Source organism: Syngnathoides biaculeatus, chromosome 6 (assembly GCF_019802595.1).
Source record: "Syngnathoides biaculeatus isolate LvHL_M chromosome 6, ASM1980259v1, whole genome shotgun sequence".
In the NCBI taxonomy this organism is placed as follows: domain Eukaryota; kingdom Metazoa; phylum Chordata; class Actinopteri; order Syngnathiformes; family Syngnathidae; genus Syngnathoides; species Syngnathoides biaculeatus.
In genome coordinates, this window is record NC_084645.1 from 1527381 (window position 1) to 1553789 (window position 26409).

At 41.5% G+C, this 26409-nt stretch overlaps 2 protein-coding genes across 4 annotated transcripts; one reads left to right on the plus strand and one right to left on the minus strand.

The window, feature by feature from the left end:
* Positions 1-216: 216 nt before the first annotated feature.
* Positions 217-5952, minus strand: lmo2 (LIM domain only 2 (rhombotin-like 1)). The gene is made up of 3 exons (XM_061823684.1): positions 5403-5952; positions 2851-3066; positions 217-1114 (listed from the first exon to the last, which is right to left on the minus strand). The coding sequence occupies exons 1-3, from the start codon at positions 5441-5443 to the stop codon at positions 889-891; spliced, it is 483 nt and encodes a 160-aa protein (XP_061679668.1). The 5' UTR covers positions 5444-5952; the 3' UTR covers positions 217-888.
* A 4810-nt stretch (positions 5953-10762) lies between these two features.
* Positions 10763-26060, plus strand: caprin1b (cell cycle associated protein 1b). 3 transcript variants are annotated; one of them, XM_061822959.1, is made up of 18 exons: positions 10763-10953; positions 11548-11733; positions 12310-12372; positions 12446-12532; positions 12620-12858; positions 13233-13315; positions 19100-19303; positions 19401-19453; positions 19534-19617; positions 21091-21270; positions 21635-21743; positions 21814-21875; positions 21973-22062; positions 22692-22838; positions 24160-24313; positions 24407-24583; positions 24847-24953; positions 25061-26060. In XM_061822959.1, the coding sequence occupies exons 2-18, from the start codon at positions 11548-11550 to the stop codon at positions 25145-25147; spliced, it is 2112 nt and encodes a 703-aa protein (XP_061678943.1). In that variant the 5' UTR covers positions 10763-10953; the 3' UTR covers positions 25148-26060. The 3 variants fall into 3 exon arrangements, with proteins under 3 accessions (XP_061678943.1, XP_061678944.1, XP_061678941.1); XM_061822960.1 differs by having other exon boundaries at positions 19404-19453; positions 24404-24583; XM_061822957.1 differs by having other exon boundaries at positions 10764-10953; positions 24404-24583.
* Positions 26061-26409: the final 349 nt, after the last annotated feature.

Genomic DNA, 26409 nt, shown 5'->3' on the forward strand with positions numbered 1-26409 from the left:
TCTGGCCCTTTCGTATCGTGGAACCCGTTGCTGGACAACATTTTGAAATCTTCTAGTGACCTCTTGTGTCTAAACACCGGTAAATACTGTAAAATGCTGTTTTCATTGCCTTTTTGAAGCGTAGTGTGATGATAATTGCACACGACTAAAATCCATGTCGGGCTGTTTTCATTGTTGCTGTAGTATGGATGCATGTAACAACAACAACAATAGGCGAAGCTTTAGAGTCCAAATTTTAATGCATTGTAGAAATCCACCCGCGATCCCTGTGAGGATAAGTGGTAGTGAAGATAAATGAATAAAGCCATACAAATATTTCAAACATTGTCAGTGCATCTTTTGAGAAGTTGAAGTTCCAAAATATCAAGTCATCAGCATTACTCCTGTGAATAAAAAAATACAACAATTCTCATCAGTGCTTCTAATATAATACTCGTGTTTGACGTACATTTTTAGGAAATGTATTTTATCATGATGTAGAAAAAAATGTAAACTTGAATGTAACTTTTTACAAACACGGTAAAGAAAAAAATAAAACTAAATATATCTAGCTGGTTATTTTATTCCACTATTAGAAAGTTGCAGTAATCTTGCACAAGTTGACAAGACCAGTAAGATTATTAACTGCTATTGTAAATTAATTCTGATTGTTTTGCATTTCTGAGGCCTGAGATAAAGAGCTGCTTGTCACGGTCCAGATATTAATATGAGCTTCCAACAAACGAGATTTTGAGCTTCCTCCTCTTTTACGTAGAACTCTTTGCACGTGAAGCGATGAGGCAGTTCCAAACTTTTGCATCGCTGGGTAAAACCCGTGTATCATTGATTGCTCTTCCGTGAAACCGGCCCTTCAAAAGTCCAGGAAACACAAAGACATGGCACGTGGTTCTACACCATACTGTTATTGTTGAGCTTGGTCCACTCAAAGATGTCTTGCTCGCAAACAATGTCGGAGTTGATGAGCAGGTAGCGGTCGCCGACGCAGAAGTGCTTCTGGCAAGCGGCGCACTTGAAGCATTCCAGGTGATAGACTTTGTCCCTCACGCGCATGGTCATCTCGAATGCTCGGATCCGCTTCTCACAGGATGCGCAGAGGCCGTCCTGACCGAAAAGCCTTTGAGGAGGGAGGAAGACGTATAAAAAGTTGACTTCAAAGGGAGACACGCTACTGTGCACGGATAACTGTTCATTTTTTTTTTTTTTAACCTATCATACTTTACAAAAACATACACTAACACCAAAATTGGATAGCATGAAACGTGAATAGAATCAACAGTTTCTGCATCATCATTCGTTGTGACTCTGGCCTTCTTTTTTGGCTCCCCAGGGGCAGTATCATACAAACATGGATTTAGATTCACTAGTCAAAAGTATTCTGCAGTAATAATAGTGGTTTTTTCCTCATAGGATAAAGAATGTCTTTTAGTATTCTTATATCTTCTGTTTACATGCAGTGTCTCACAGTTTGTATTTAAAGGGCAATTCCGGTGGTTTGGATTAACAGTGTATCCAATAGGTCATGTCATATGTACTGTATCTTGAAAATGTGATGTTGATCCTCTCCCATTTAATGTTTTTTAGAAGATTTTTATCGGCAATTACGAATTTTCGTGGGCGCTGCCATTTTGGCGAGTCACATGACCTACGTGTGCGGATGTGACGTGGCAAGAAAGACTCACTTACGTTGGGAAACAATTGTGTCCAGCTCTGATTTTTTTGGATTTATCTTCGTCTGATGAAGAAATAGCAGTACGGGTTGATTGGGAAGATGGAGGAATGCTTCCATGCAGGTTTGAACCTGTGGCTATAAATAATGTTGAATATTTGGATGGTTCTTCGGTCGGGAATGACACGGAGTCTGACAAGCGAATTCCGGCGAGCGGTGGGGAATGAAACTTGCATGTAGGTTGAAAATCATGTTTTCCATGTTAAGAGTGGTTGTACACACTTCCAATAAATGAATGTTATGTTAACACTTGACCTGCTCGTACAATCATACTGTATATGAAGGACACCAATTCCAAATTGTAACCTCTTGTATAAGTAATATTACTCTTCCACTCACGACAGAGTATCTACTGTACATTTACTTGCCAAACTTCTCGTAACGATGCACATCGACCAGGGGTGCCAAACTCATTTTTATCGCGGGCAACACTGTAATTACGGTTTCTGTCAGAGATTTTGAGCTAATTATTTAAAACTATGTTAATTATTGCGTTTTATAGGAGTGTAGAACCATATTGTACATTTGTACCCTTAATGTCATTGATTATTATACCAAAAAAATTGAAAATCAACCCAATATTAGGCAGTGCAGTTTTTGAGGTACAATTTGTGATGCACTTTGAGATCGCCTTCTTATATGACTGGGTCAAAATGAGCATTACAGTCATTCAAAGAAAATTCATAACACAGTGCTTGATTATGAATTATTATAATTAATCATCTTGCAGAGACAGTATAGCTGAGGAAACACTGTAGCAAGTCTGCAAGGTACTATGGCTAACCCTTAATGATCGAAAAATTTAAAAAATCATCATCATATTTTGGAAAATTGAATCCATTTAAAATATATAATTGAGTGTCTGCTAGTGGAGTTATAAACAAACAATTTTTTTTTTTAGTACGGCCCTATCTACAACAAAATGTCAAAACCAAAGGTAACCAAAGCTGCAGTGAGTTTTGTTTAAAGCACGAATTAGCATTAGCAGCACATAACTTCTGGATTGCTCCATGGGTTGGGGGAGGCATATTGTTTTGTCACATATCCATTAAGACACCTTAAAACATTTTTAAATTGTGTCAAAAATATCATTAAGTATCACCTTTAAAAAAAAACGGACTGACCTTAAGTAGTCTCTGCGACACAATTTCCTTCCCAGCTTATAGTAGAGGCGGCGGCCGACCTCCCCGAGGCGACAGCCGCACAGGTCGCAGCTGAGGCAGTCCTCGTGCCAGTATTGCTCGATGGCCTTCAGGAAAAAGCGGTCGCCGATGCTCTGCTGGCAGCCGCCACACGTCAGCAGAGACGGAGGCATCTGCAGGACCTCATCCACGGGTTCCCTGCGCGAGGCAAAACAAAGCATAAGACCAGTTGCTCCTTACCTTGATCAAGCCCGGGTCCATTCGCAAATTTTTCACTGCACCTCAGGACCTCATGACTTTAATATTCCAAATGGGGGCACGCATATTATTAAAATGCATTCAACTAGACTGGCAAAACAAATTGAATCAGGGAAAGAAATGTCTTTTATCTCTGTAGTTTAGGTCGATCCGGGTCCCAGTCACGTTTGAATATAGTATAGAAGTCATAGGATAGAGGTATGGAAGAAGTCCACCCAAGCTAGTGTGCAAGGTTAAGAAGTTCTGAGTAGATGTAGTCGGGCTCACATTCCACACACAGCTTGACCCCAAATGTCTGGATGTTGGGGTTCTTATCTACTGGGGTGAATTCCAACGTACAGGCACCGAGCCGGGCAAGGGGGCGAGCTGTATACCCACACTTGCTCGGTTCCTCTGACTGAGTGAAAGAGTCCAACCAATCTCGGGAAAACTGGTACCGGATCCTAAGCGGCGTGTTGAGGTGAGACCGACTATGTTTAGTTAGAATTGCTCGACCTCTCACACCAGCTCGGTCGTCTTCCCTGCCATAGAGGTGACGTTCCAAGTCCTCAGGGCCAGCTTCCGTACCCAGGGATTGGACCACCTACGGTCGCTGCCCAGCTCATGGTGCACCCGACCCCCCGAATCCCCCTGCCCGTGGAGCCCTTCCTAAATGTACAGTATGTTTTGTCATCATGGCTGTCATACTAGAGTGAGAGGCCCTGTAGCTCAGTGGTTTAGAGCACTGGTTTGGTAAACCAGGGGTTGTGGGTTCGTATCCCACTGGGCGTCCACTCCCTGAGAAGGGTTGCGTCAGGAAGGGCATCCGGCGTAAAAATTGTGCCAAATATATATATGCGTTCATCTGAGATGACACGCTGTGGTGACCCCGAAAGGGACAAGCCGAAAGAAACTTGCTGTCGTACTAGAGTGGATCCAACTACCAGAGAAAAATTCCTAATGTTTTGTAATCATGATGATTCTGATTTTTAATTTACATTTACAAATAACAAAATAAGTAACTTTCAACAAGAGTACATTTTGAATGCCATTAGATGCATACACAATTCATCTATCTAACCATTTTCTTTACGTTTCCCAGCTATTATTGGGCGAGAGGTGGTCACCAGCCAGCCTCGCAGTACTACTGCATATCAATATATTTTTTAAAAATGGAAAACTATGAATAACAGTAATATTACAATACAAACTAAGGCCATGGGAATCTGGGGGGGTCACTGTTCAAGTCCCCACAGCAGAATTACCAAACGTGAAAGGTCAACTTTTTTTCCTGACAAGGTGTCCTTGGGCAAGCCAGTGTGAAGATGAATTTGTTTTTCTTTGAGGGATGATGACAGTAGCCAATACCATTTTCTTTTGTCAAAGATTTTTAGTTTGATTTAGGACAATTTTGATGTGCTGAATCCAAACATCATATTGTTTTTCTCCATCAGGTCAACCTTTTGAACTACGACCACGTTTTTGTTTACATGTAGAAGTATTTTTAGTTTAGCGGCGCAAATAAAAAAAAAAGGTTCATGCCTGAATTTTGAACAATTATGTTATAACATTACACTTATAAGAACTTTTATCAAGGTGTACTATTCAATTTACAGTCAGCAAAATTAGATGAAAAAACTTAACTTTTATAAAACCCTTGAACACGAAAAACAAATGTCCTTTTTGTATTTCAGCAATGCAAAATTGTCCCCAGATCATTCGAAAAATATTTAAACAACTAAAAAAACATTTGCTACCCAGTGTCATCAGTAGAGAATGAAATTTTTTAAATAATGTATTTACTCATTGTAGTTGTTATGTTGTTCACACGAGGGCGCTATTTCTAACTTGACATTTGGCACAACTGTTGTATGACTACAGTATGCTGTGTATTTGAATGGAAATAAACACTCTGTTGCCCTTAATAGAAAAAAAGATCAAGTGTGGGGGGAAATGAATGAAAATATGAAAATAACTAACTTAGCTTATCTTATTGTGCCGACGTATTGTTGCGCAGTCAAGTTTTTTGCGCGATGTTCTAAACCTCAAACCGTCATTTGTCGTAAAGCGAGGACAACGAGGAATACCGCACTGTTCAGAAAAAAAATGTTTTTCGAGTGCATGAACAAGGTAAAGTAATAAATACATGTGAATATGTCCTACTTCTGCTCTTGAACTTCGTCGCGGTTCATTAAACTTGTACTCGAGCACTACAAACCGAATCAAACGCATTATTGCAGGTGTACAAGAATCTTTATCATGATTTGCAGGGTCATCTAGAAATGTGTTCCACTCACTCGTTGGCTTCCAGCGTTTTCCTCTCGATGGTGGACGACATTCCTCCACAAACGACTGGATCCGGATCTGTGGGGGGTGCCGCACCTGTTCCCCGACGTCCGAAAACCTCGATTCCAGCCTCAAGTACGTGCGCGTGCGTATTGTTGTTGTTGTTTTTTTTTTTTTTTCCTTCTAGATGCTTTTAGACGGCAGAGAAGCGATGATGTCGAACGCTGTCATCATTTCCCGATGGGCCATCAAGCACGTCGCTGCGCGGCTCCGCGAGCCGCAAGGTCAGCCGCTCGCTACAGATCGTGCTCGTCCAGAAAGAAGCACCGTGTTTAAATACGAGGTGGGCGGCATACGACGGGCACCAGCAGCCCCCCGCCCGCCCCCAGAGCCCGGCAGCAGGTCTGCCTCTTCCTGCTCACGACTCTGTGACAATGGCAGGAAATGAGCCTTAAAGCGGCGGTTTGAGCCTCGTCCTGTGCTGTCAGGCGAGGAGCCGCGTCGTGACTGACACTAATGAGTCCCCCCTCGGTGCCAGCCCGCGTGTGCGTGTGTGGAGACGTGGCTGCGTGCTTAATTAGACTTTTGCCCCAAAACTTTTCACAATGAGACATGGAAAAGGGTTTGCATGAAACTCGGTACGACCCACGACAATGTGTGCTCGCTCTGCGACGACGAGAATGCGACGTACCGACGTCGAAGCGGACCCTCAGTGAAGGCCGCCTTAATGCTTTGCATGAGTTTCATTTTTATGGCCTCGGGGTGTTTTTCTTACAAAAATTTGTGTCTTTTTGTGTAGAATTCAGAATGTCGCACCCCACAACATCTCTATGAATTAATTTTCGAAATACAGAGACATGGACATTTTCTGTTCAATGCACCCCGTTGTGAAATTACAAAACAATTGTCATTTCACGCATGAAATAAAGAAATCATTGTCCCAAAACAAAATGCACCTGAATGTACTAACATCCATCCATCTTCTGTGCCGCTTATCCTCACAAGGGTCACGGGGAGTGCTGGAGCCTATCCCAGCTGTCAACGGGCAGGAGGCGGGTAACACCCTGAACTGGTTGCCAGCCAATCAAAGGGCACATGAAGACAAAGAGCTACACTCACAATCACACCGAGGAGCAATTTAGAGTCTCCAATTAATGTTGCATGTTTTTGGGATGTGGGAGGAAACCCACGTAGGCACGGGGAGAACATGCAAACTCCACACAGACATGGCCGGGATTGAACCCCGGTCTTTAGAACTGTGAGGCCAATGCTTTACAGCTGCATCACCATGCCACCATTGTACTAAAAAGTATTTCATAAATATTTCAAATACGAAATGGCTTGTGAGCACAACGTAAAAGGGCTCTTCCCCCTTTGTCCCTCTCTCTTGATGACGAACTTGCATATGAAATATAAAAGAAACAAGTTTTAAATCACGTTTTTGTATGATTTTAACAAATCAATTTTAGGAAAAGCACTGCTAAATTATTGCAACAAATAATATCGGACTTGATATTGTAAATGCTAAGTAGGGAAAATGGAGAAGGCTGTACATTGTTGATGTGCCATACTTTGCATATCTCTTTCTATATATTGCATATCAATGGATACATTGATACTTTTGTACTCCATTCCATCTTATTTTAAAAGACAAAATATTGGGCGTGAAACGTCTGAGTGTCATTCCATGTGTGCGATCTTGTGGCGATTGTCGCTGTTAAAACAAAAGTGACCTCCGTATCCTCCCAGTTGTTTTCTGAGCTGCTGGCTTCTATTATCTTGTGCCAGCACGCCGGGGGCTGCCTGCAGGAGGGAGGGGCGCACACAGCAGATGGACTGAACCACTAGATAAAGCACTTCGGACCGGCAGCCAGCCACAGTGAGCTGCAACGGCTGAATGCATCCTTGGGCTCGACAGTTGTTGCAGGACATACTGTCGGCAGAGAAACCAACACGATTTGATAATATTTTAGAAAATAAAAAAAAAACATAGGTGATAAATCCAAAATTAAAACAAATGTAATTTTTTTTTTTGATTGGCCTGTGGCACTGTATCCCACCAGCAGTGTTAGTTCTGGTATGCGTGATATGTGCAGCCGCATGGGGTGGCATTTCCAGCACGGGTGGCCGGGGGCGGGGGGTCTCTTGGACGGGCCGCATTCAAGCTAGGATCATTCAGAACCAAAACAACACATATTAAGGAATGATGTGTGAATTGTGTGTGTTTCTGGGGGGGTGAGAAATTTGAAGATGGTTCTTTTTTTCTTCTGCTTTGCCATCCGGTGCAGAAAATAAGTAGTAAAAATTTAATGGTGAGCTGCAGATGACCAAAGTTTGGACATCCCTGCTCTAAATTGTCTATAGGTGAGAGTGTGAGTGAATAGTCTATGTGTCTTGTGATTAACTGGGAACCACTCCAGGGGAGTTACCCCCCGGGGTTCACTTCCTACCCTCCACATGCACGATGGCTTCTTCCCATTTAAGATACTTTGACTCCAGATGCCTCTGCAGTATGCAAGATGAGTCCCATTGCATAATATTAAAACAATTATGTGAGCTTGGTGTTTCCTATTGAGGCCATTTTTACAAATCAAACCAGCTGATTTCAACATGTCAAGGATTAGGGTGTGTCAAGTTTCGATTGTAAGATGTTCTCTTCTTCAAAAAGAGCTTCCATGTCAGAAGGGGCGTCGGAAAAATCCGAAAATCTCTGTTGTTCCTCTCCCATAGCAGGTGCCACTACGTGTTTTCAATAGCGAATGTCCCAGTGTAACATCTGCTGATGACATTGCTGGCAATATGGCTACCACTTCGATGTTGAGTGAGACTTCTGCAACTTTTGGCATGAATGACACGCTCTCTCTATTTTTTCGTATAGACATTGTAGTGAATATGTTATATGTATTTTTCATTACAATATTTATATTAGAATGTTTGTAGGCATATCACTTGGGCTTTCAGGTCATTTGCATGTTCTTTTTATGTTCATGGTCTTCCAGTGCCTGCGTGGGTTTTCGCTGGGTACTCTGGTTTCCACCCACATTCCAAAAACATGCATGGGAGGTTAATTGAGAGCTCTAAATTGTCCATAGGTGCAAAAGTAAGTGAATACTTGTCGCCTTGTGATTGGTTGGCTTGCCCGGTGTCAGCTGGGTTAGGTTTCATTGCGAGGGTGCTGCGTACGTAGTATGGAAAATGGAAGGATGGATATTGCAAGAACATTATCTGTAAAAAATTGGCAGAGGAATAAAAATGATTAGCCACTTGTAATGGAACTTTTTTTTAATGTCAGTGTTTATTTGAATAATAAAAATAGTTCCTGCTTAATCAACAGCAGTCACAATGGCTCGGCAATGTGTCTTCTGAAAGTGCGAACTGGTTTGAGTCAAAGCCTCAAGATCGAAAAGCTCCAAGGCCAAGTCAGAAGTTACCCCAAGACCCTTTAAAAGTGCTCAGTGAGGTGTGTGCCATTGTCTGGTTGAAATACCACAGGCTGAGGAAATGAGTCATTGTTTGAAAAGGAATCTTCACTTGTACTCACAATCCTCCCATAATCAGCAGTACATATCCCCGAAAAGAAAACACTCTTAGTGGAACATTGAAGCCTCATGCATGTGCAGCTATTTCAACGGCTTCCTGTATTTTGGGCAAAACAAAAGGAAGGCTGTTTGCGACATTCTTTCGACACTTCCTAGGTTTTGGTTTCTTGCGAAAGTGTATTCTTGCACGCAAACATTTGACTGTTAACACTGGGGAGTAAATGCAAATCAGTTAAGTGAATGGACATGTACTTTCCCTCACTGTAAAAGGTACAGTAGCAGTTCAATAGTTTGTTGCCAACAACACTGCTGACCTTGACTGCCATCTAACGGTATAACACGGGCCCCATCGTGGAACTTCAATACAAGATGTTTATTCTCATGGAACAACAGTGTCTTTGCAATTTAATAAAAGACATCCACTGTAGGGTGGCATGGCGGCTCAGCTGGGAAAGCGTTGGCCTCACAGTTCTGAGGTCCCGGGTTCAATCCCGGACCCGCCTTTGTGGAGTTTGCATGTTCTCCCTGTGCTTACGTGGGTTTTCTCTGGGCACTCCGGTTTCCTCCCACATCGCAAAAACATGCAACATTAGTTGGTCGCTCTAAATTGCCCCTAAGTGTGATTGTGAGTGCGGCTGTTTGTCTCCATGTGCCCTGCGATTGGCTGTCAACCGGTTCAAGGTGTGCATGACAGCGTGGATTTACTTGTACTTATTATTTTATTGGAAAACTAGTAGGCCTACAAAAATGACTGCTTTAAAAATGATTACGATACATCTATAACCAGAGCGACAAAATTCTAAAATCAGGGGTTTAGGGGTGCTGAGCTCCAGGCCAGGCAAAATACAGTATATTTCGCTGTTTTGTACTTTTTAATGCAAAGCGTTTTGGGAGAGAAAATCATAAAATCTGATTAAGGTTATTTAAATGCCCCACAGAAAAGGACAAATAGATTAGATTAATATTAAACAGACATATTGTAAACTGTACGAGAAGATAGCAAATTTTGAGACAGTAGCAGGTCTACGTACCCATAACAGTCGACCAATGCATTTTTTTTTTACCTGCAGTAAACTAGCCCGAGTGAGGGCCTCCTATCTGAGCATACTTAATTATTATTTTATTTTATTTGCTAAAATGTTACGTTCCTTTAGCACTGCATTGCTATGCACTTTTTGAATTTTTTTCCTGTTCTACGGATGCCACCGTTTCTTAGGATTGCAATGAATAATCAATGAGTAATAATCCGAGTCGATCAGTCGCATTGAACAAGGTATCTAAAGTGGAGTGAAAGAAGAAGACAACAAAAGACAAAGCACTATGCACTTTTGGACATAGTTTAAAATAAAATCTCTCAATTTTAGGGGAGCTGATATTCAATTTCACCCAACCCCAAAAATGGGTGAGAAACTCTCAGGTCCATCATATTATGTATCACAATTCTTGTACTCTGGGTGGGAAGAACAGCAATTTTTTTGTCAATTATTTGTACGGCGCTATTGCTAAAATATAAACATCATCATGCTGCAGAAACGTGTAACGTTAAGGCATTTGTTATGGTTCTACCACACAACCCCATCAAAGCTAATGATCGTGCAGATTTTGCTCCAGCAGGCCTATGTTTATATGCCTGATTCAAATCCACAGCAAGACCGCGTGCAGTATGATTGAATAAAATCTTGAGTTGGTGTGATTACTTTCGAAATACATGTTCTGTGCTTTCTTGCAAAATTAATTACCATGCCGTTTTTAAATAAGCATTTTCAATATCACGACGTCAGGCATATCTTAGACAGCACAAAACGGACATTCGCCTTGATAAAGAGTTTCTCGTTTCCCTCCTTCTCAGTTGTCGGTGAGGCCGGCGGGGCGGATCCCACAAGGAGTCAAAAAAGAAAAACATAAAACTAAAGCTACAAAGAACAACTGTAACAACTTGACCGTCTCGTATATTTCGCCGTAAAGCTCCCCGGTGGATATATACATATATATATCTTTATATATATATAGATTTAAAAAAAAGGTGGGTAAAATGCTAGACCGTGCTCCGAGAAGGCAGCGAGGCTCTCGACCAGCTGCTAAGCTAAACACGCACCGCGAGGCGAGGGGGGCAGTGTGTGATACGGCTAAAGGCTAACGGGCTAAGCTAACGGCAGTGCGGACATTTTAGCAAAGCTCACACATCACCGTGCAACTCGCCTCAGTGGGCCAAAGATCCCATTAAACCACTTTCATGATTGTCTCTTTGCAAAAGCGAGAATAAACCCAATCTAGAAGGTTCAGCGTTTATTACTCAATACTTATATTAGCGGTAAAGGTAACGGTGGCTTAAGTTAATGGGCTGGTTGATGAAGTTGATCACATTAAGGTTAGAAAGAACACAGCTCTGTCGTGTAAACGAAGACAACATAAGCCCAATAAGATTTTCGAAACATCCATCTACTTCATAATGAAGTCTTTGTCTCTGAAAAAAAATGCTTGTAATGTTAGTGTAACAGTGTTTTATTTTCATTTGACAGTTTGCTAGATGTTTTTTATTCATTCAGACTCGCTCATTACCTGGTGTAAAATCACTGAGCTTTCCAATCTTGTTTTAAAATTGTGGACTTATTGTCAGATGCCCTCTGCAATGAAACCCAATGGGACAGCACAGCCTGCCAGCCCAGATGTGGGATCCGCTCCAACTGTAGTGGCTAGCAGTGCGCCCGGCAGGACATCTGAAGTCCTGAAGCAAGTGCTCGAAATCATTGATAAGAAAGCACATAACATGGAAAAGAAGGCACGCAACATAGAGAAGAAAAAGGTAAACTGTGAGACAAGGCAGGCACCCATTCTGGTACTCGTAATAGTGTTATTCAGGATCATAATAGTGTTATTCATGGGTTTCCTTTATGATCTGTTCTTTTTCCCTTGCATCTTTACAGCTTTTCAGTCACTGAATCTTGCTTTGCACCTCTTGACCGCTTTCTAGTCTTTCTTCCCCTCGAGCCCATTTTTTCCCTTCCCTTTTTGTTCTTGAAGTCATTCCTTCCTTAAATTAAAAATAGTAATTTTATCTTCTTTGCTTCCTTCTGTAACAAGTTTTTATTCAAGCTTCTGTTGTTTTAACGATTTTCTTGCTTCCTTCCTCACCTGCTTCCCCTATAGTCCTGCTTTTCTCTTCATGTCCTTCCACCCCCTTTTACCTTCTGGCTTTCTTAATTCCTCCTTCTTTCCTTAAAGTCCGCTTTTATTCTGCACCCTTCCTTTTTATAAAACTACTTTCCTGTCTTTCTGTCTTGAAGATGTTCATTTTCATTGTTATTCTTGACTGAAATTATTTGCCTTTGTTCACACTTAATATATAAAATATAATTTAACTACAGTATGTCTGTTACAGAGCAAACTGGATGATTACCAAATCCGAAAGGGTAAAGGCGAGTGTCTTAACCATGACCAACTGGTAAGAACAAATGTTCGTATATTTGTAAATCATAATGGCAAGAATAACTTATTTTATACTTTTCTTCCATCAGGAGGCCCTAAGCAGATACCAGGATGTCATTAGTAACTTGGAATTTGCCCGAGAAATGCAAAAGACATTCATTGCTCTTAGTCAAGATGTAAGGATAGGGTTGTGGATTTTAAGGGATATTCTTCAGTTCGAATAGTAGTGCAAATCAGCCTGGTTCTTATGAATTTGTCATCAGATCCAGAAGGCGGTGAAGAAGTCTTCCCGACGAGAGCAGCTACAGCGTGAGGAGGCCGAGCAGAGGAGGCTGAAGACTGTTCTGGAGCTGCAGTTCCTCCTGGATCGGCTGGGAGATGAGACTGTGCGGCAGGACCTGAAGCAGGGACTTGGGGGCTCAATGCTGATCACAGATGTGGAACTGGAGGCCTTTGATGAGTTGTACAAGTTGGTGGGGCCAGACCGTGACCAAAAAATCAGGTTGGTGGAACTGTTTTGACATTCCAGCAAGTCCTCTTGCTTATTATTGTAAACAACTCTTTCTTTAAAGAAGTGGTTTTGAAATCTTTTTGAAAAATCAGGATCCAACCGTGTCTTGGAAAATGAGATTGATGCAATAAAAACATTAAAATAGCAAATTGCACAATTCCAGTTATAGTAAAAATTATGCTGTGTAGTTGGACCGTATCCAAAATTATTTTTATTCTCTTAAATGCACTCCAAGTGTTTGTGATATGGTTCTTTGAAAGAAAGAAAAATTGAAAATATGGAAATTCAGACCAATTCAGGCAAATTGTTCTGAAAGTGAATTTCGATTGGTTAGGTCTGTTGTTCTGTTTTTCTCATCCTCTCAGGGTGGTTGACCAGTATGAGGAGATGACTGCGCACCTCTGGGACCTCCTTGAAGGCAAGGACAAGGCTGTGGTTGGCACAACATGTAAGTGCTTACTCGAAAAAAGCTTGGACAAATCGTCCAAATCGTGGCAAAACTTTAAATGGCCAACTTGTTAAAGGTCAAAAGACAAGTATTTAAAAAAATTTCTTGATCAATTGGATACACAGGTAGTGGCTCTTTGTGTTTCTTTTGTACAGCTACTACTTGGCTGCTCGTCGTCTTGACTGTTCCAACCTCCTGATTGGCTCAATCATGTATGGTTTGACAATGCCAAGTTCAGTTACGTGGTCCTGTATGTACAACTCGTCCTCATACATGTTTCTCGCCAATGCCTATAGTTTGTAGCACGCTGTGTTTATCAATTGCAGCGTCACTTCTGGTAGCCGTTTGGTGGATACAGTAACCACACCCTGGGGTCTTGAGCTTCACGAATGCATGGAGGGCTCAATAGAGCTCGTGCACCTACGTCATAAAATCACGTGACATCGCCATATTGCCAGTCTAACAAAGCATTGAGCAACATTAATTCCGTTGAAACAAAACGAAAATATGTCTTTATAGCATGACATCCAGAATTTTGTCTGATAGCGTTAAACATTTAGAAGGTGGTAATAAACAAAGGTATGTGGAAAAATTGGAGGCTTTTGGCATAGAGGACCCATATTTAATGCCGAAGTCAATGTTTTCGCCGATGAGAATTTGGACTGTTAATTCACTTCCGCTTGTCTTGGACAATTTGATATACACGTGTATCTGGTGAGTAAGTCGTCGAGATTTACACAGAAAAGTTTGAAAGCGTAATAAAGTCTGGACAAATACAAATATTTATACTTTACTTCTTGATAATTTGAGATTGAGAAGAATAATTCCTACCTGAAATGAAGTGATCAGTACACAGGCGTGTGTATTTGGTTGGGCACCAGCCATCACGTTTAATTCCCGAAATCCATCCATCTTTTCTGGTCTTTTCAGCTGGTATTCCATAGAATGATCTCTTTGAATATCTGTCTCGTCTGTTGTGACAACCAACAGCACAACAAGTCTCGGGCATTCTAAATGTTCTCCTCTGGTTCAATGTCTCCCACAAAGTCGAGCAGCTCTGTTTGACCAGCAATAAGGCGCCGTGAAAACGGTGACGTCACGTGCACGAGCTCAATATGCGTTATAAAAACCAAAGTTTTAGCTAAACTATTGTCGAAACTTGCTGGAAGTTATTTGCATGTATTATATGATTATAAACAAAGTAATTATTAATTTTTACTGACACCATAATATTTGACATCTGACTTTTAACCTGTTTTCATTGCAACTTATTAGATGTCGTGTATTACAGCAGTCAGAAAGCAAATATTAACAAGCAGTATGTCATTTTCACATAACTTGGAACCTTAAATTGGATCCTCGTCATAGCTTATCAAAAGAATAAAATAAGCGAGAGTACGCATGGGTGAGATGGTCTTCAAATAAAGTCTCACCCTTTTGTTTTTGCGTCCAGGAACTGATATTGATCATTTATTTTCCCTTCAATAAAAAGCTAAAGCAAATGTTAACATTTTTCAAAACATGGAAAGTGGCCCTTTGAAGACCAACCTTTATACATTGTAATATGACATTTAAAATATTTGATCATTTAACCTCCATAAATCCATTAAAGTATTACCCTTAAAATTAGTATATCACTGAAAATAGCCAAAATAAAAAGTGCTGTTTCCATACACTATCTTGCATACAATATTGTGTATAGTGATGTCGTCCGCCCCCGCCCTCGGAAGAGGAAAAAAAAAGCTAACTCACTTAGCTCTGGTAGACACTAGAATTTAAATGTGCGACTTTGTCTGTCTTGGCATTACGTTAGACCAGGTACACCCAAGATTTTTCCGCTGTTAAAATTTTTTTACCTGCTAAAGAATCCACACCTAAAAATTCAATATTGTGCATTCAACAATCTTGGTCGTGGTGCGTGGTCTGCTCTGAGAATTTCAACACAGCATACTACACAAAAAGATTCTGTTGCAGTTGTACCATGGTTTACGGTCGTTTCCGTGTTTGTCAGTCTTTTGGAGTGCTACTTTGCTTGTCTACATTCTTTTCCACGAAATCATTCTACGTCATGGCTAAGGAGAAGTTGGTGTTCCCCGCACACATGAAGAATTTTGGTTGCCAATACATTGTGTCATTCATTACTTAAGATTGTCAGCCCGACTTGTTTTGGATCAAATCCACTCTTAACACTCTACAGACCCGAGGACAGTCTTAAAGGACAATCATATAAGACTTGATTGAGATTTCCTGCTGTCTGATATATTTAGATGGGAATTGGCACATCAACAGGTCGTTTATCTTTCTGTACAGTGCCAAAGTCATTCATGAAATTTTGCATTTTAATGTTAATAGTAATAGTGAAATGAAGCTTCATGGGTGCATCATACCACTTGAGCAATTTGGTTCCAGAAGATTCTTATGGACATGAAACCACCTGCTAATCTTAATGTATGATGTCTCTTTTTGGTGATTGGGAATGACTGAATGAAAAAATCAATTTTTGGGCTTAAGCAGGCAGAGGATAGATGGCTTGTGGAACAAGGAAGTGGGTACTGAATATGCTTGTTTAACATTAACGTGCACGTGTTTAGAACATGAGAATTTTTATTCAGAAATGGGTTTTTCAACATTGAAGTGAATCAGCCACCAGCCTTTGAAAACAATGAGCTCTAGTAAATAAAGATGCTGCTGTCTACGAAAAAAAAATGGAAGCGCAATGTAATACACTGAGTTAATTGTATGGTACTTCCCTGGCACCAACACACCCTTGAATAAATTGTGAAACCATAAAAAAAAATTCTGCTTTTTATAAATTTAAGTCATCTGAAGGCAGTGTTGCCTGAGGGTCGAACCCTTGTGACCACAGTCCATCTGGATGAGAGTCGAGTGCAGTAGCCGCTAGGCTAAAAGTTGGGGCTCTTAGCAGCTGGCACCCACTTTAGTCTTGCTATTAACACTCTTCACACTTATTTTTCCAAATTCTGAGCTAACAATAGCTCCATAAAAGAAAAACACATTTGGAATGGAGCCTACCTGAGGGGATTGAATTGCTTTCAAAGCTTGCAGCAAAATCCGTAGCGCTTTTTGAGGGGTTGTGAGTGTTCGGACGTCATCATTTTTAGTTCTTCCCGAAAGGAACCAAGTCTCTGTTTCGTGGAAACTCCCCCCCTCCCATTACCCGATACACGCTTCGAAGCCTCCGCATATATCCTAACTTCACAAGTTAACTTATTTTTGTGGTTTTATGTTAAAATGTTCCCTAAACATTGCCTGCATAGCTAAGAGGCATATTATTATTTTCAATTAGGAATAGTTTGGAAGAGAATGTCTTCACCCTCAAAGGCTCCGCTATTCTTGGAATTAGGGAAGTTGTTTCCACCGAAATGTCAAAAACAATAACTTTTTTTTTTCGTCTTCTTGTGTTCTAATGCAGAAGAGTGCTGTTCACCACTGCATGCATATGTGCAATATGAATAATGAGGGCTTAGAAATATTGGTGCACTGCATTTTCAGGTCTCCCTTTTCTTTTCCATTCCACTTCATTGGGACTGCGGACTATGAGTTTATCCTGACTCAGCAGTGGGGCACTTAGCCAGCACCCTTGTCCCGTGAGGTTTCACTGGTTAGATCAGTGGCCCTACATTGCTGGGACACTGGTGAACCAGTACTGTGTCGGCATTCATATCAAACAATTCACCTCATTGTTTGGAGTCCATTTGGTGACTTGGGATGATGCTTTTTCTGATAAACTTCCTATACTGGATATAATGGAAAAGATTGGAAGTTCTCCAGCTAGAATAATGACATTGCTTGTTTTGTAGTCTCTAACAATTCCCCATTGTAGCCCAGATTATGTGGTGTTTCTGGGATGCTGTAACAAGTTGCAGTGTAAAACTGCAGTCAAGTGAAAATCTGCTCAGGACAGCTGCTGCATGTAATTGGATGTTCATATAGTCCATGCATGGTAATCTCTTTACTATCTGACAACCAGTTCAGGGTGTACCCTGCCTCCTGGGCGCCGACAGTTGGGATAGGCCCCAGCACTCCCACGACCCTTGTGAGAATAAGTGGCTGAGAAAATGGATGGATGAATGATAAGACATCCATCCATTATCTGAGCTCTTATCCTCAGAAGTGTTGCAGGAGTGATGAAGCACATCCCAGCTATCTCTGGACTGGAGTCTGGGTACACTCTAAACTGGTTTCTAGCCAGTCGCAGGGCACATAGAGACAGACAACAGTCGCACTCACAATCACACGGGACAATTTAGAGTGTCCAATTAATGTTGCATGTTTTTGAGATGTGGGAGGAAACCGGGGTGCCTGGAGAAAATCCACGCAGGCACGGGGAGAACATGCAAACTCCACACGGGCGGGGCCAGGTTTTGAACTCTAGTGCTTAAAACTGTGAGGTATAGGCTCTAACCATTCGTCTACCGTGCCACCATAATCCATCCATCCATTCATTTTCTTCGCCGCCTATCCTCACTAAGGTCCTGGGGAGTGCTGGAGCCTATCCCAGCTATCAACGGGCAGGAGGCGAGGTACACACTTAACCGGTTGCCAGCCAATCGCAGGACACATGGAGACCAACAGCCGCACTCACAATCAGACCTAGGGGCAATTTAGAGTGTCCAACTAATGTTGCATGTTTTTGGAACGTGGGAGGAAACCCACCCAGGCACGGGGAGAACATGCAAACTCCACACAGGTGGGTCCAGGATTGAACTCGGGACCTCAGAACTGTGAAGCTAACGCTTTACCAGCTGACCCACTGTGGCGCCTGCCACCATAATAATAATAATAATAAAAAAAACATGAATTAATTATTTTGGTAATTGATTTAAAAGGAAAATTTCAGTCTTAATTTAATGTGAGAAAGCCAGGGGTGAAAATAATTGCCGTTCCTTCTGTGCATGCCTTGGCCTCTTATGTGCGCTATGATGCGACCCATGGTGCAACACATGCATGGAGTTACACATTTTCAGTGTTTAAAAAAAAAAAAAAGAGTGGGAGAGAATACAATGTTCCGGTGAAACATTAATTGAAGTAATTTTTCACAGATTAAAAATATATATCCCTGTGAATATTGTCATTGCCTGTTCGTATGTGTTACTTCGGAGTTTGTGTATGAATATTTGTTTTTTTTTTTTTTAAAGTAAATCCCACGTGTAATTCTTTTTGTGGGCAGCACAGTGGTGCAGCTGTAGAGCGTTGTTACAGTTCTGAGGACCTAGGTTCAAATCCCACCCCCGCCTGTGTGGAGTTTGCATTTTATCCCCGTGCATGCGTTGGGTATTTCTGGGCAATCCTGTTTCCTCCCACATCCCAAAAACATGCATTCATTGGAAACTCTAAATTGCCCGTAAGTGTGACCGTTGTCTGTCTCCATGTGTCCTGCGATGGGCTGGCAACCAGTTCAGGGTGTACCCTACCTTCTGCCCGTTGACAGCTGGGATTGGCTCCAGCACTCCCGCAATCGTTGTGAGGATGAGTGTTTCAGAAAATGGATAGATCGACATTTCTTTTTGCTGCACGTTTAACAGTAAACTGTACCACAGATGTCATTAAACAAAGGATTCTCAGGGAGGGCAGAGACTGTTCTTTTTTTGTAGCACACAATTTAATTTGTATCTTGATGGGTGCTTGGTGGTCATGTGGAGTTACTGTTATATTACAGCCCTAATACCAGCAAAGATTATACATGTCTGAATTTAGAAGAATGACAATGACTTTTCATCAGTGGTTCTCATTTTTTTCTACTTTTGTAATTTGTCTCTTTAGACAAGGCATTGAAGGAGAAGTTGGAGAACCTTCTTCTGAGCGGTTACTTTGACCAGGTTCCAACTCACCAAAATGGAGTGTGTAAGGAGGAGGAAGAGGGCAACGGGGGTGAGGAGGAAGTGGAAGTGGAAGTGCCCGCAGCAACCTCAACAACAGAAACAGCGGCTGAATCGTCAGAACCTGAAGAGCAGCCTGTTTCTGCTGGTAGTCCTCTTTTCCTAGTTTACCAAGACTCAGTGTGTACAATATAGTCATAAGGTGACAGCTCTGCATTTTTACTAAGAAGTTTATTTCCCAACAGAAGCTGACGTTATTGAAGAGTGCATAGAGCCCATTGCAGTGGAAACAAAAGAGGTTACTAGTTCATGTTTCTCCTGCCAGTAAAGTAACTGCCTCTCATACTGACGTTTATGTTTTCTTTGGGTTTTTAACAGTTTGTAAACAGACAGTTCATTCCAGGTGGCACATACAGCAGCAGTGAACTGGAGCAAGGGGATGAGTGGACCACGGAAACTGAGGTGCACTGCAAAAATTTCTCAATTTAGTAAATTCATAGCCTGGCTTACTATTTAATTTATTACAGTGGAACATCTTTGGTTGAACACAGACACATGGTTGAGATCTGATTTGTTCCGATTTTAGAATTTTTCTGATTTAACATTTTTCATTTCACTTGAATTCAGAATTTTATAACCTTAGTGCAAAATCTTTTCATAAAAGTTCCTTGAAACATTAACTCACAGTCTGGTTTGGGGGGGGGGGGGGTGTCTATGTGAGAAACTGGAGAAGTTGTCCATAGCCCGCAAACATGCTAACTTCAGAACCAAAGTCTTATTTGCCAAGTATGTCAGAAACACAAGGAATTTCTCTCCATTAGTTGAAGCCGCTGTATAATGACAAGAGACACCCATTTCATACAAAATAATTTTGAGACATAAAAACACAGTACAGAGTCACTTATCAATGAAAGGTTACCAATTATGTGGTACTGCTGATATGATTTTTTTTTTTACGGTTGTGCAAATTATGGAGTCCTCTAGCAATTTAGCAGTTTCATATGACTAATACAGTCCACCAATAATCTGGTAAAGCGCCCATTGTGCAAATGGCGTAGAGGTTTACAAGATATTAAATCAGTTTAAATTGACTAATAGTCTGATAATCTGGAACAATGTCAGTTGTACAAATACTGCCCATACTTCTCTAGCACATGAGTTGCCAGTATTGGGCAACAACAGATATGCTAGTAGTGATTGCAGAGTGGTGAGACCACAACAGTGTGAGCATGAATAAAGTATAATTGGGACAACAGATGTGATATGTTGTTATCTATATTAATTTAATGTATTTACTGTATGTCGATCATTAAATTGTATTTTTTTTTCAATAAGCTGCTCCTTTTTATATTATTTTATAATTAGGAAATAAAAATCTTATATGTTTAAAAATAATAATAGACAATCACCAACCTCTAATTTGTATTTTAGCTATTCCTGATTGGGACTTCATAAATAAAAATAAAATTAAAATGTTGCTAACATGAGGACTACTGTCGGCAGTGTTACTAGTGACTTTTTTTAAGGTGGTTGCCAGAGCGGTCAGAGAAGTCACTTACAGCGATGATGTTGCTAAGTTGGCAACACTGAGGGCATGAGCCTTTGCTCTTGCATGCTTGTACTGCACACGTACATCACGAAAGGACCACTTTCAAAACTGAATTACACTAAACCTCACTATTTTGTGGTTGTTTTTATGGTTCAAAACACCCACTCCACTGTCAGTGTCTCGGGTTAGGTTAGACATGTCTGTTAGTTGGATTTAGTCACACTGTCTATCGATGACCTGGATGCACGTGTCTGCCTGTCTGGCCATATTTTGCCACAGCGCCAGTAAACAACAGCATGAAGTTCTGTAACAGATGGACTTTGTCAACATCATGAAAACTAATTCCTTTTTTTTGTCCATTTATCTGCTCTCTGTGTGCCTCACAGGTGATCGCTGTCATGCAGCAGAAGCAGCAGCCCGTGCAGCAGGCGCCCCCTCCACCCATTACCATGGAGACCCTCCCGTTGAGGGTGGTGGCTCCTGCGGCGCTAACTGACCCCATGGTCAGGAAGCAGGTGGTGCAGGACCTAATGGCACAGATGCAGGGGACCTACAACTTCATGCAGGTAGTTTGGATTGATGGGCATGTTTAGCAAGACAGCACTGTGCACAAGTGGTTTCGTTTCTGTTCTGCTCAGTCTTGTGAGGGTTTTCTCATGGTACTCTAGTTTCCTTCTATATTCCAAATTAATACATGTTAGGTAATTGGAGACACAAGATTGGAAATGTGAGGGTTAACGGTTGTGTGTGGAAATATGCCTTGTGATTGGCTGCTGACCAGTCCAGGGTGTACCACGCCTCTTTAATGTCTTGCCGAAAGCCAGCCCATATCCGCTCCAGATTACCTGTGACTCTTAACAAAGACGTGATATAGAAAAGTGATTGATCAATGGTATGTTTGGCACGATGCTAGTTGAGCTTTGGTCTCAGGACTCCATGCTGGAGTTTGACGGACAACCCATCGACCCCGCCATTGTATCGGCCCAGCCCATGAAGCCCGGTCAGTCCTTGGAGCTGCCACAAATTATGTGTTCTCCAGGTAAACCAGAAGAAGAGGGAAGGCATTCCTAGCAAGCACTCTTTTTGACAAAGCCTTAAATGTCTTTTAGTTCATCCCAACCAGCGGCTATCACAACCCAACACCGTTCCTGTCCAAACTGAGGCCGCACACGTATGTAACTCAACAATCCATGTTTTTTCTTTTTTTTTTTTTTGTCGATCCACTCTGAACACAAAGCCATGTGTGACTTTGTTTTTGTTGACTGCAGGTACCCATCGTCTCCGCAAAACCGCCACCCATGTATCAGACCTCGCATACGCCAGATTCCCGACCAACAGAAACTATTGACCCCATCCAGGTAAACAATGAAAAACTGTACCCAGAGTATTAATAACAGGCCTTTGACACGATTTTGTCAAAATAGCCCAAGGATGAAGAATTATAATAGACTTACGCATCCGAATGCTCGTATCGCTGAAATCCACCCATTTGAGAGATCATCCCATCCACATGCAAGTGTGCCAGCCCTCCACTTCTACTTGGTCCATTCAACAAAACTCGGTGCAGCTCTTCTTATCTTTTGGCTTTGATGTAGTTTCACCACTTTGCGCTGAGAATACTGATGAGAAGCGTTTTCAAAAATCCCCTACTGCAAAATTTAACCCTATCTCCCAATATTAATTTCATGTTTGGTGGGAAGGTAGGCATACAGAGAGAGTGGATTAAAAAAAAAAGCCCATTTTCTCAGATATTTTCCTTTACAAGTTGTTTGCCAGGTTTGCGAATGATTGCCATTGTGCCATAAAAGTGTTTTTAAAGTTATTGGAGACCGCCATATATTTTTTTTCTGCCAAAGCACCACTGTCTTTTACAGGATAATGTCGACGTGGGCTTAAAATGTAGCAGTATTTTATCAGATCATTTGACCCTTACTCGTTTCCTCATGGGTTAGACAAAAATATTTGATCATTTCTTTGTTCCTGACAGACGTCCATGTCCTTGCCGTCAGAGCAGCCTCCACCCTCGACGTCTCTCCCCCCAGCCTCACAGACACCAGTCTACCAGCCCGTTCCCAAAGCTCCACACAGCAGCGGCATCAATGTCAACGCAGCACCATTCCAGTCAATGCAAACAGTAAGACCATTTTGTCCCCATGCTTCATCACGACAGTCAAAGAATCCTCGTTTGATTTTGTGGGACAAATTATTGTTCTGATACCAGTTACAGTTCTGAGGTATATTGACAGAAAAAAAGAAAACTCATTTTTTAAAAAAATAAATTAATCAGGAAAAAATACTTGGACTACTGCACACAATTCATGTGGTATCTTACATGCCAGTATCCAGAAATCTGATAGTCAGCCAGTGACTACCTGTCTTCCAGCAAGTTGTGTGTGTGTGTTGCTATGTGGGAGTCGGAAGAATAAGATAAGCGTCTGCCTTGCGTGGGCAAGTTGGGACGCATTTGAATTAGCCACTGGGACGTAACCTCAAGAGTGCAGCTCACAAGGTTATGTGAGCAAAGTCACTCTTCTATGCAGTGGATTCTCCTGTGCTGTTAGGGAAATTCTGCACTCAATGCACAAATGTGTCAGCTTTACCAGCAGTAGATCAATAGCAGCAAACGACTTTGGACAGGTGCGCACCGTGCGGAAGCCCAGCTTGGAGCACTCAAACCTGGATACAGGTTAGACTCTTCGACCATGGCAAGAAGAATTAAAATGCCCCTGAAGGCAAAAGGAAAACCACTTGTTCTTTGAGTGGAACAAAAAAAAAAATTTACTTTTCGAGTGTCATGGCCCCGCACTGAATGAAAAACACCACCCCACCTCAGAATAAATCAAGTTAAAACTTGAACGTATAAAACATTTGACGTGATGAAACTGTCTCCATAAACATTTTTAATACTATATTTCACTTTGAGCTGAAAAGATTAAATGAAAATAAAATGAACGTTTTTACCAATGTGTGCTAGCATGTGAACCTGTGTGAAAACACTAGCATGTCATTCGGTGACGCTTGAAAAGCATCATGGGTAAAGATTGACGTCGCTACCAGCCAATAAGATGCCAGGAAGATGTTAATGTCATAGCCAATGGGAGAGCAGCTTTTATCACTCCACTTTCAAACCAAGATGCAGGATGTTTTGGTTCGGTGGGATTTGGAGGCTACGGATCCAACGCCCATTTTTTTTCCCTTTCGTATCCTGAATTTTCCCAAGTAACTACAGACAATATTTTTGAAAGGAGGCGTTTTTTAATCTGAATTTTTTGTTACTAGAGAAATGCCTAAGTAGAGGTACCAATATATTAACATATTATAATTCATGGCTTCTGCAGTACTCATATGCCATCTCTTATTGTATCTGAATGCTTTAAAAATAAGCAGAGGTTTTCCTCCATTGACATATTCTCTGGTTTTGGCTTCACCAAAATGTTATATTTTTGTCGCATGAGGTGTTCAACGTCAATGCACCTGTGCCCCCTGCGAGTGAGACAGAGGCTTTGGCCCAGCCCGCCCAGTACCAGAACAGCTTCAACCAGGCCTTCAGCAACCAGCCTCAACATCCTGTAGAACCAGCTGAGATCCAGCCAGAACAGCTGCAACCTGGTGAGTACCCTTTTTCGCCCCCTCCCACCCTGTCCTTGTTTAGTCCTTTAATCCAAGTTTGACATTTAACCCTTATATTTGGTCTTAAAGTAGTTGGTGCCTTCCATTCCCAAGAGCAGTCTGGAGGCCATCAGCAGCCTTCGCCGCAAGGCCCGGGCTTTAATAGGCAGCCTCAGTCCTTCTACAACAGCAGAGGGATGTCACGCGGTGGACCCCGCAACGCCAGAGGCATGATCAATGGCTACAGAGGCTCATCCAATGGGTTCAGAGGTCAGCTGAGAAAGTATTATTTGACTTTGTATTTAGTCTTTATGGCCTGCAGAACACTACAGAACACAAGTCTCTCTTATATGAAATGTTTGTCATCTAACTTTAATAATAGTAATGGTATATGTCTTGTCGCAGACATACATTGTGGCTGTGATTCTGTTTGTGTTGAGATTCTTAATTGGGCACAACAAAGTTTACATTTGTGTAAAAATACCATTTTTGTCAGTGTAAAGAAGTGTACCAAGTTAAACGTGAATTTCTAGGTGGCTACGACGGGTATCGCCCTCCTTTTGCCAACACTCCCAACTCTGGTTATGGACAGACTCAGTTCAACACACCACGGGATTACTCTAATGGGAACTATCAGAGGGTATGAAAGACTTCTTTGAAATAGCTTTTTTTTTTTTTTTTTTAATTTTGGTCTTGGTATTTTTCTCCCCCCTAAAATGTCCTTTGTGTTGTCATTGAATCCTCAAGGATGGTTACCAACAGAACTACAAGCGTGGACCTGGCCAGGGACCCCGAGGCGCTTCGAGAGGCAGCACTCAAGCAATGAGATCCTGAAAGGCCTCTCACAATGACTGAATGAATAAAGTGCACCACACTGACAATTCCAAATTCAAGACTTCATTTTCCCAAGCTCACTCTTGTTCTATTCAGTATGTTCATCAGTGGTATCGTTCCTGTCTCCTCAATCTAAGGTAGCGGCTGCTTTGATATTGGAAATGCAAAATACTTTAGTCTGAACATAAGCAAAACTGTAAATGCAATCAGCGATTTACAGAGGCCATGTGTTAACAATATTCCTGGAAACTTGAAAGATTTCATAAGTTATTTTTTTGTATTAAAATGCACCTGCCACTGCTGGTCCAATCCATGGGAGTAGCCCTTTCTCAGTTGTCATTTTGGTTTTGGAAAAACAAATGATTTTATGTTCGACAAGCTCCCCTTCCTTGTTTAAAAATTGATGTTGCTTATAGGCTGCCGCACACAAAGAGACTCTTCTGAACCCGACTGAACTGTTGCACAGTGTGTGTGGTTTGGCAACTGTTTTCATGAGCGTCTGATCCATATACAATTTATAAAGCATCAAATATTGCTTTAGATCAATGAAATTTAGCATTTGTAATGTGCCTGACAATGGAAAAAGTGAAGCTAGTGGCCAGAATGTATGCACGCAGTACATAACAGCGCTGGGTAATTACATCCAATCTCTTGAGCTCCTTGTTTTTTCCTTAAATATGAATATCTTTATGGTTGGATAAATGTGATCAAGTACAATATACTGTATGTACAGCATAAAACACCAATCGAGGCTCGCTGTTCAGGACTTCCTTATATCCAATTGCTCAATACACTCGGTAAGTCAGCAAGTTATTTTTATGTGCTGGTCTGGTCCAGTCGGGTTTGAAACCGCTTTGCTGTGTTGCGGCAGGCCTAATGGGTTTCAATAAAGTTGTGTTGCATACCCCAAGAATCAGCATTTTATATATTTATTAGCTCAGATTAAGGTTACTGGATGCCATTTTATTGTGTGGTATATTGGAATCACTTATCGGACTCCATCCTGTTTAATTTCAGAGCGTCACCGAGTCACGGCCAGGATGCGCTGGACTTGATCCCAATTGAATAAGAGATGGAGAACACCCTGTACTGGTCGCCAGTTCTTCATCGAGATTAACAACTCACGATTAATGTGCAATGTGAGAAAGTTGGAGAAAACCCTTGCAATTTAAAATGGTCTTCAGTCAAGATGTGAACCCCAAGCTGCGAGGCAGAATTGAAACACTATCACTGTGCTCCATTCCATGCTTTTTTGTATTACA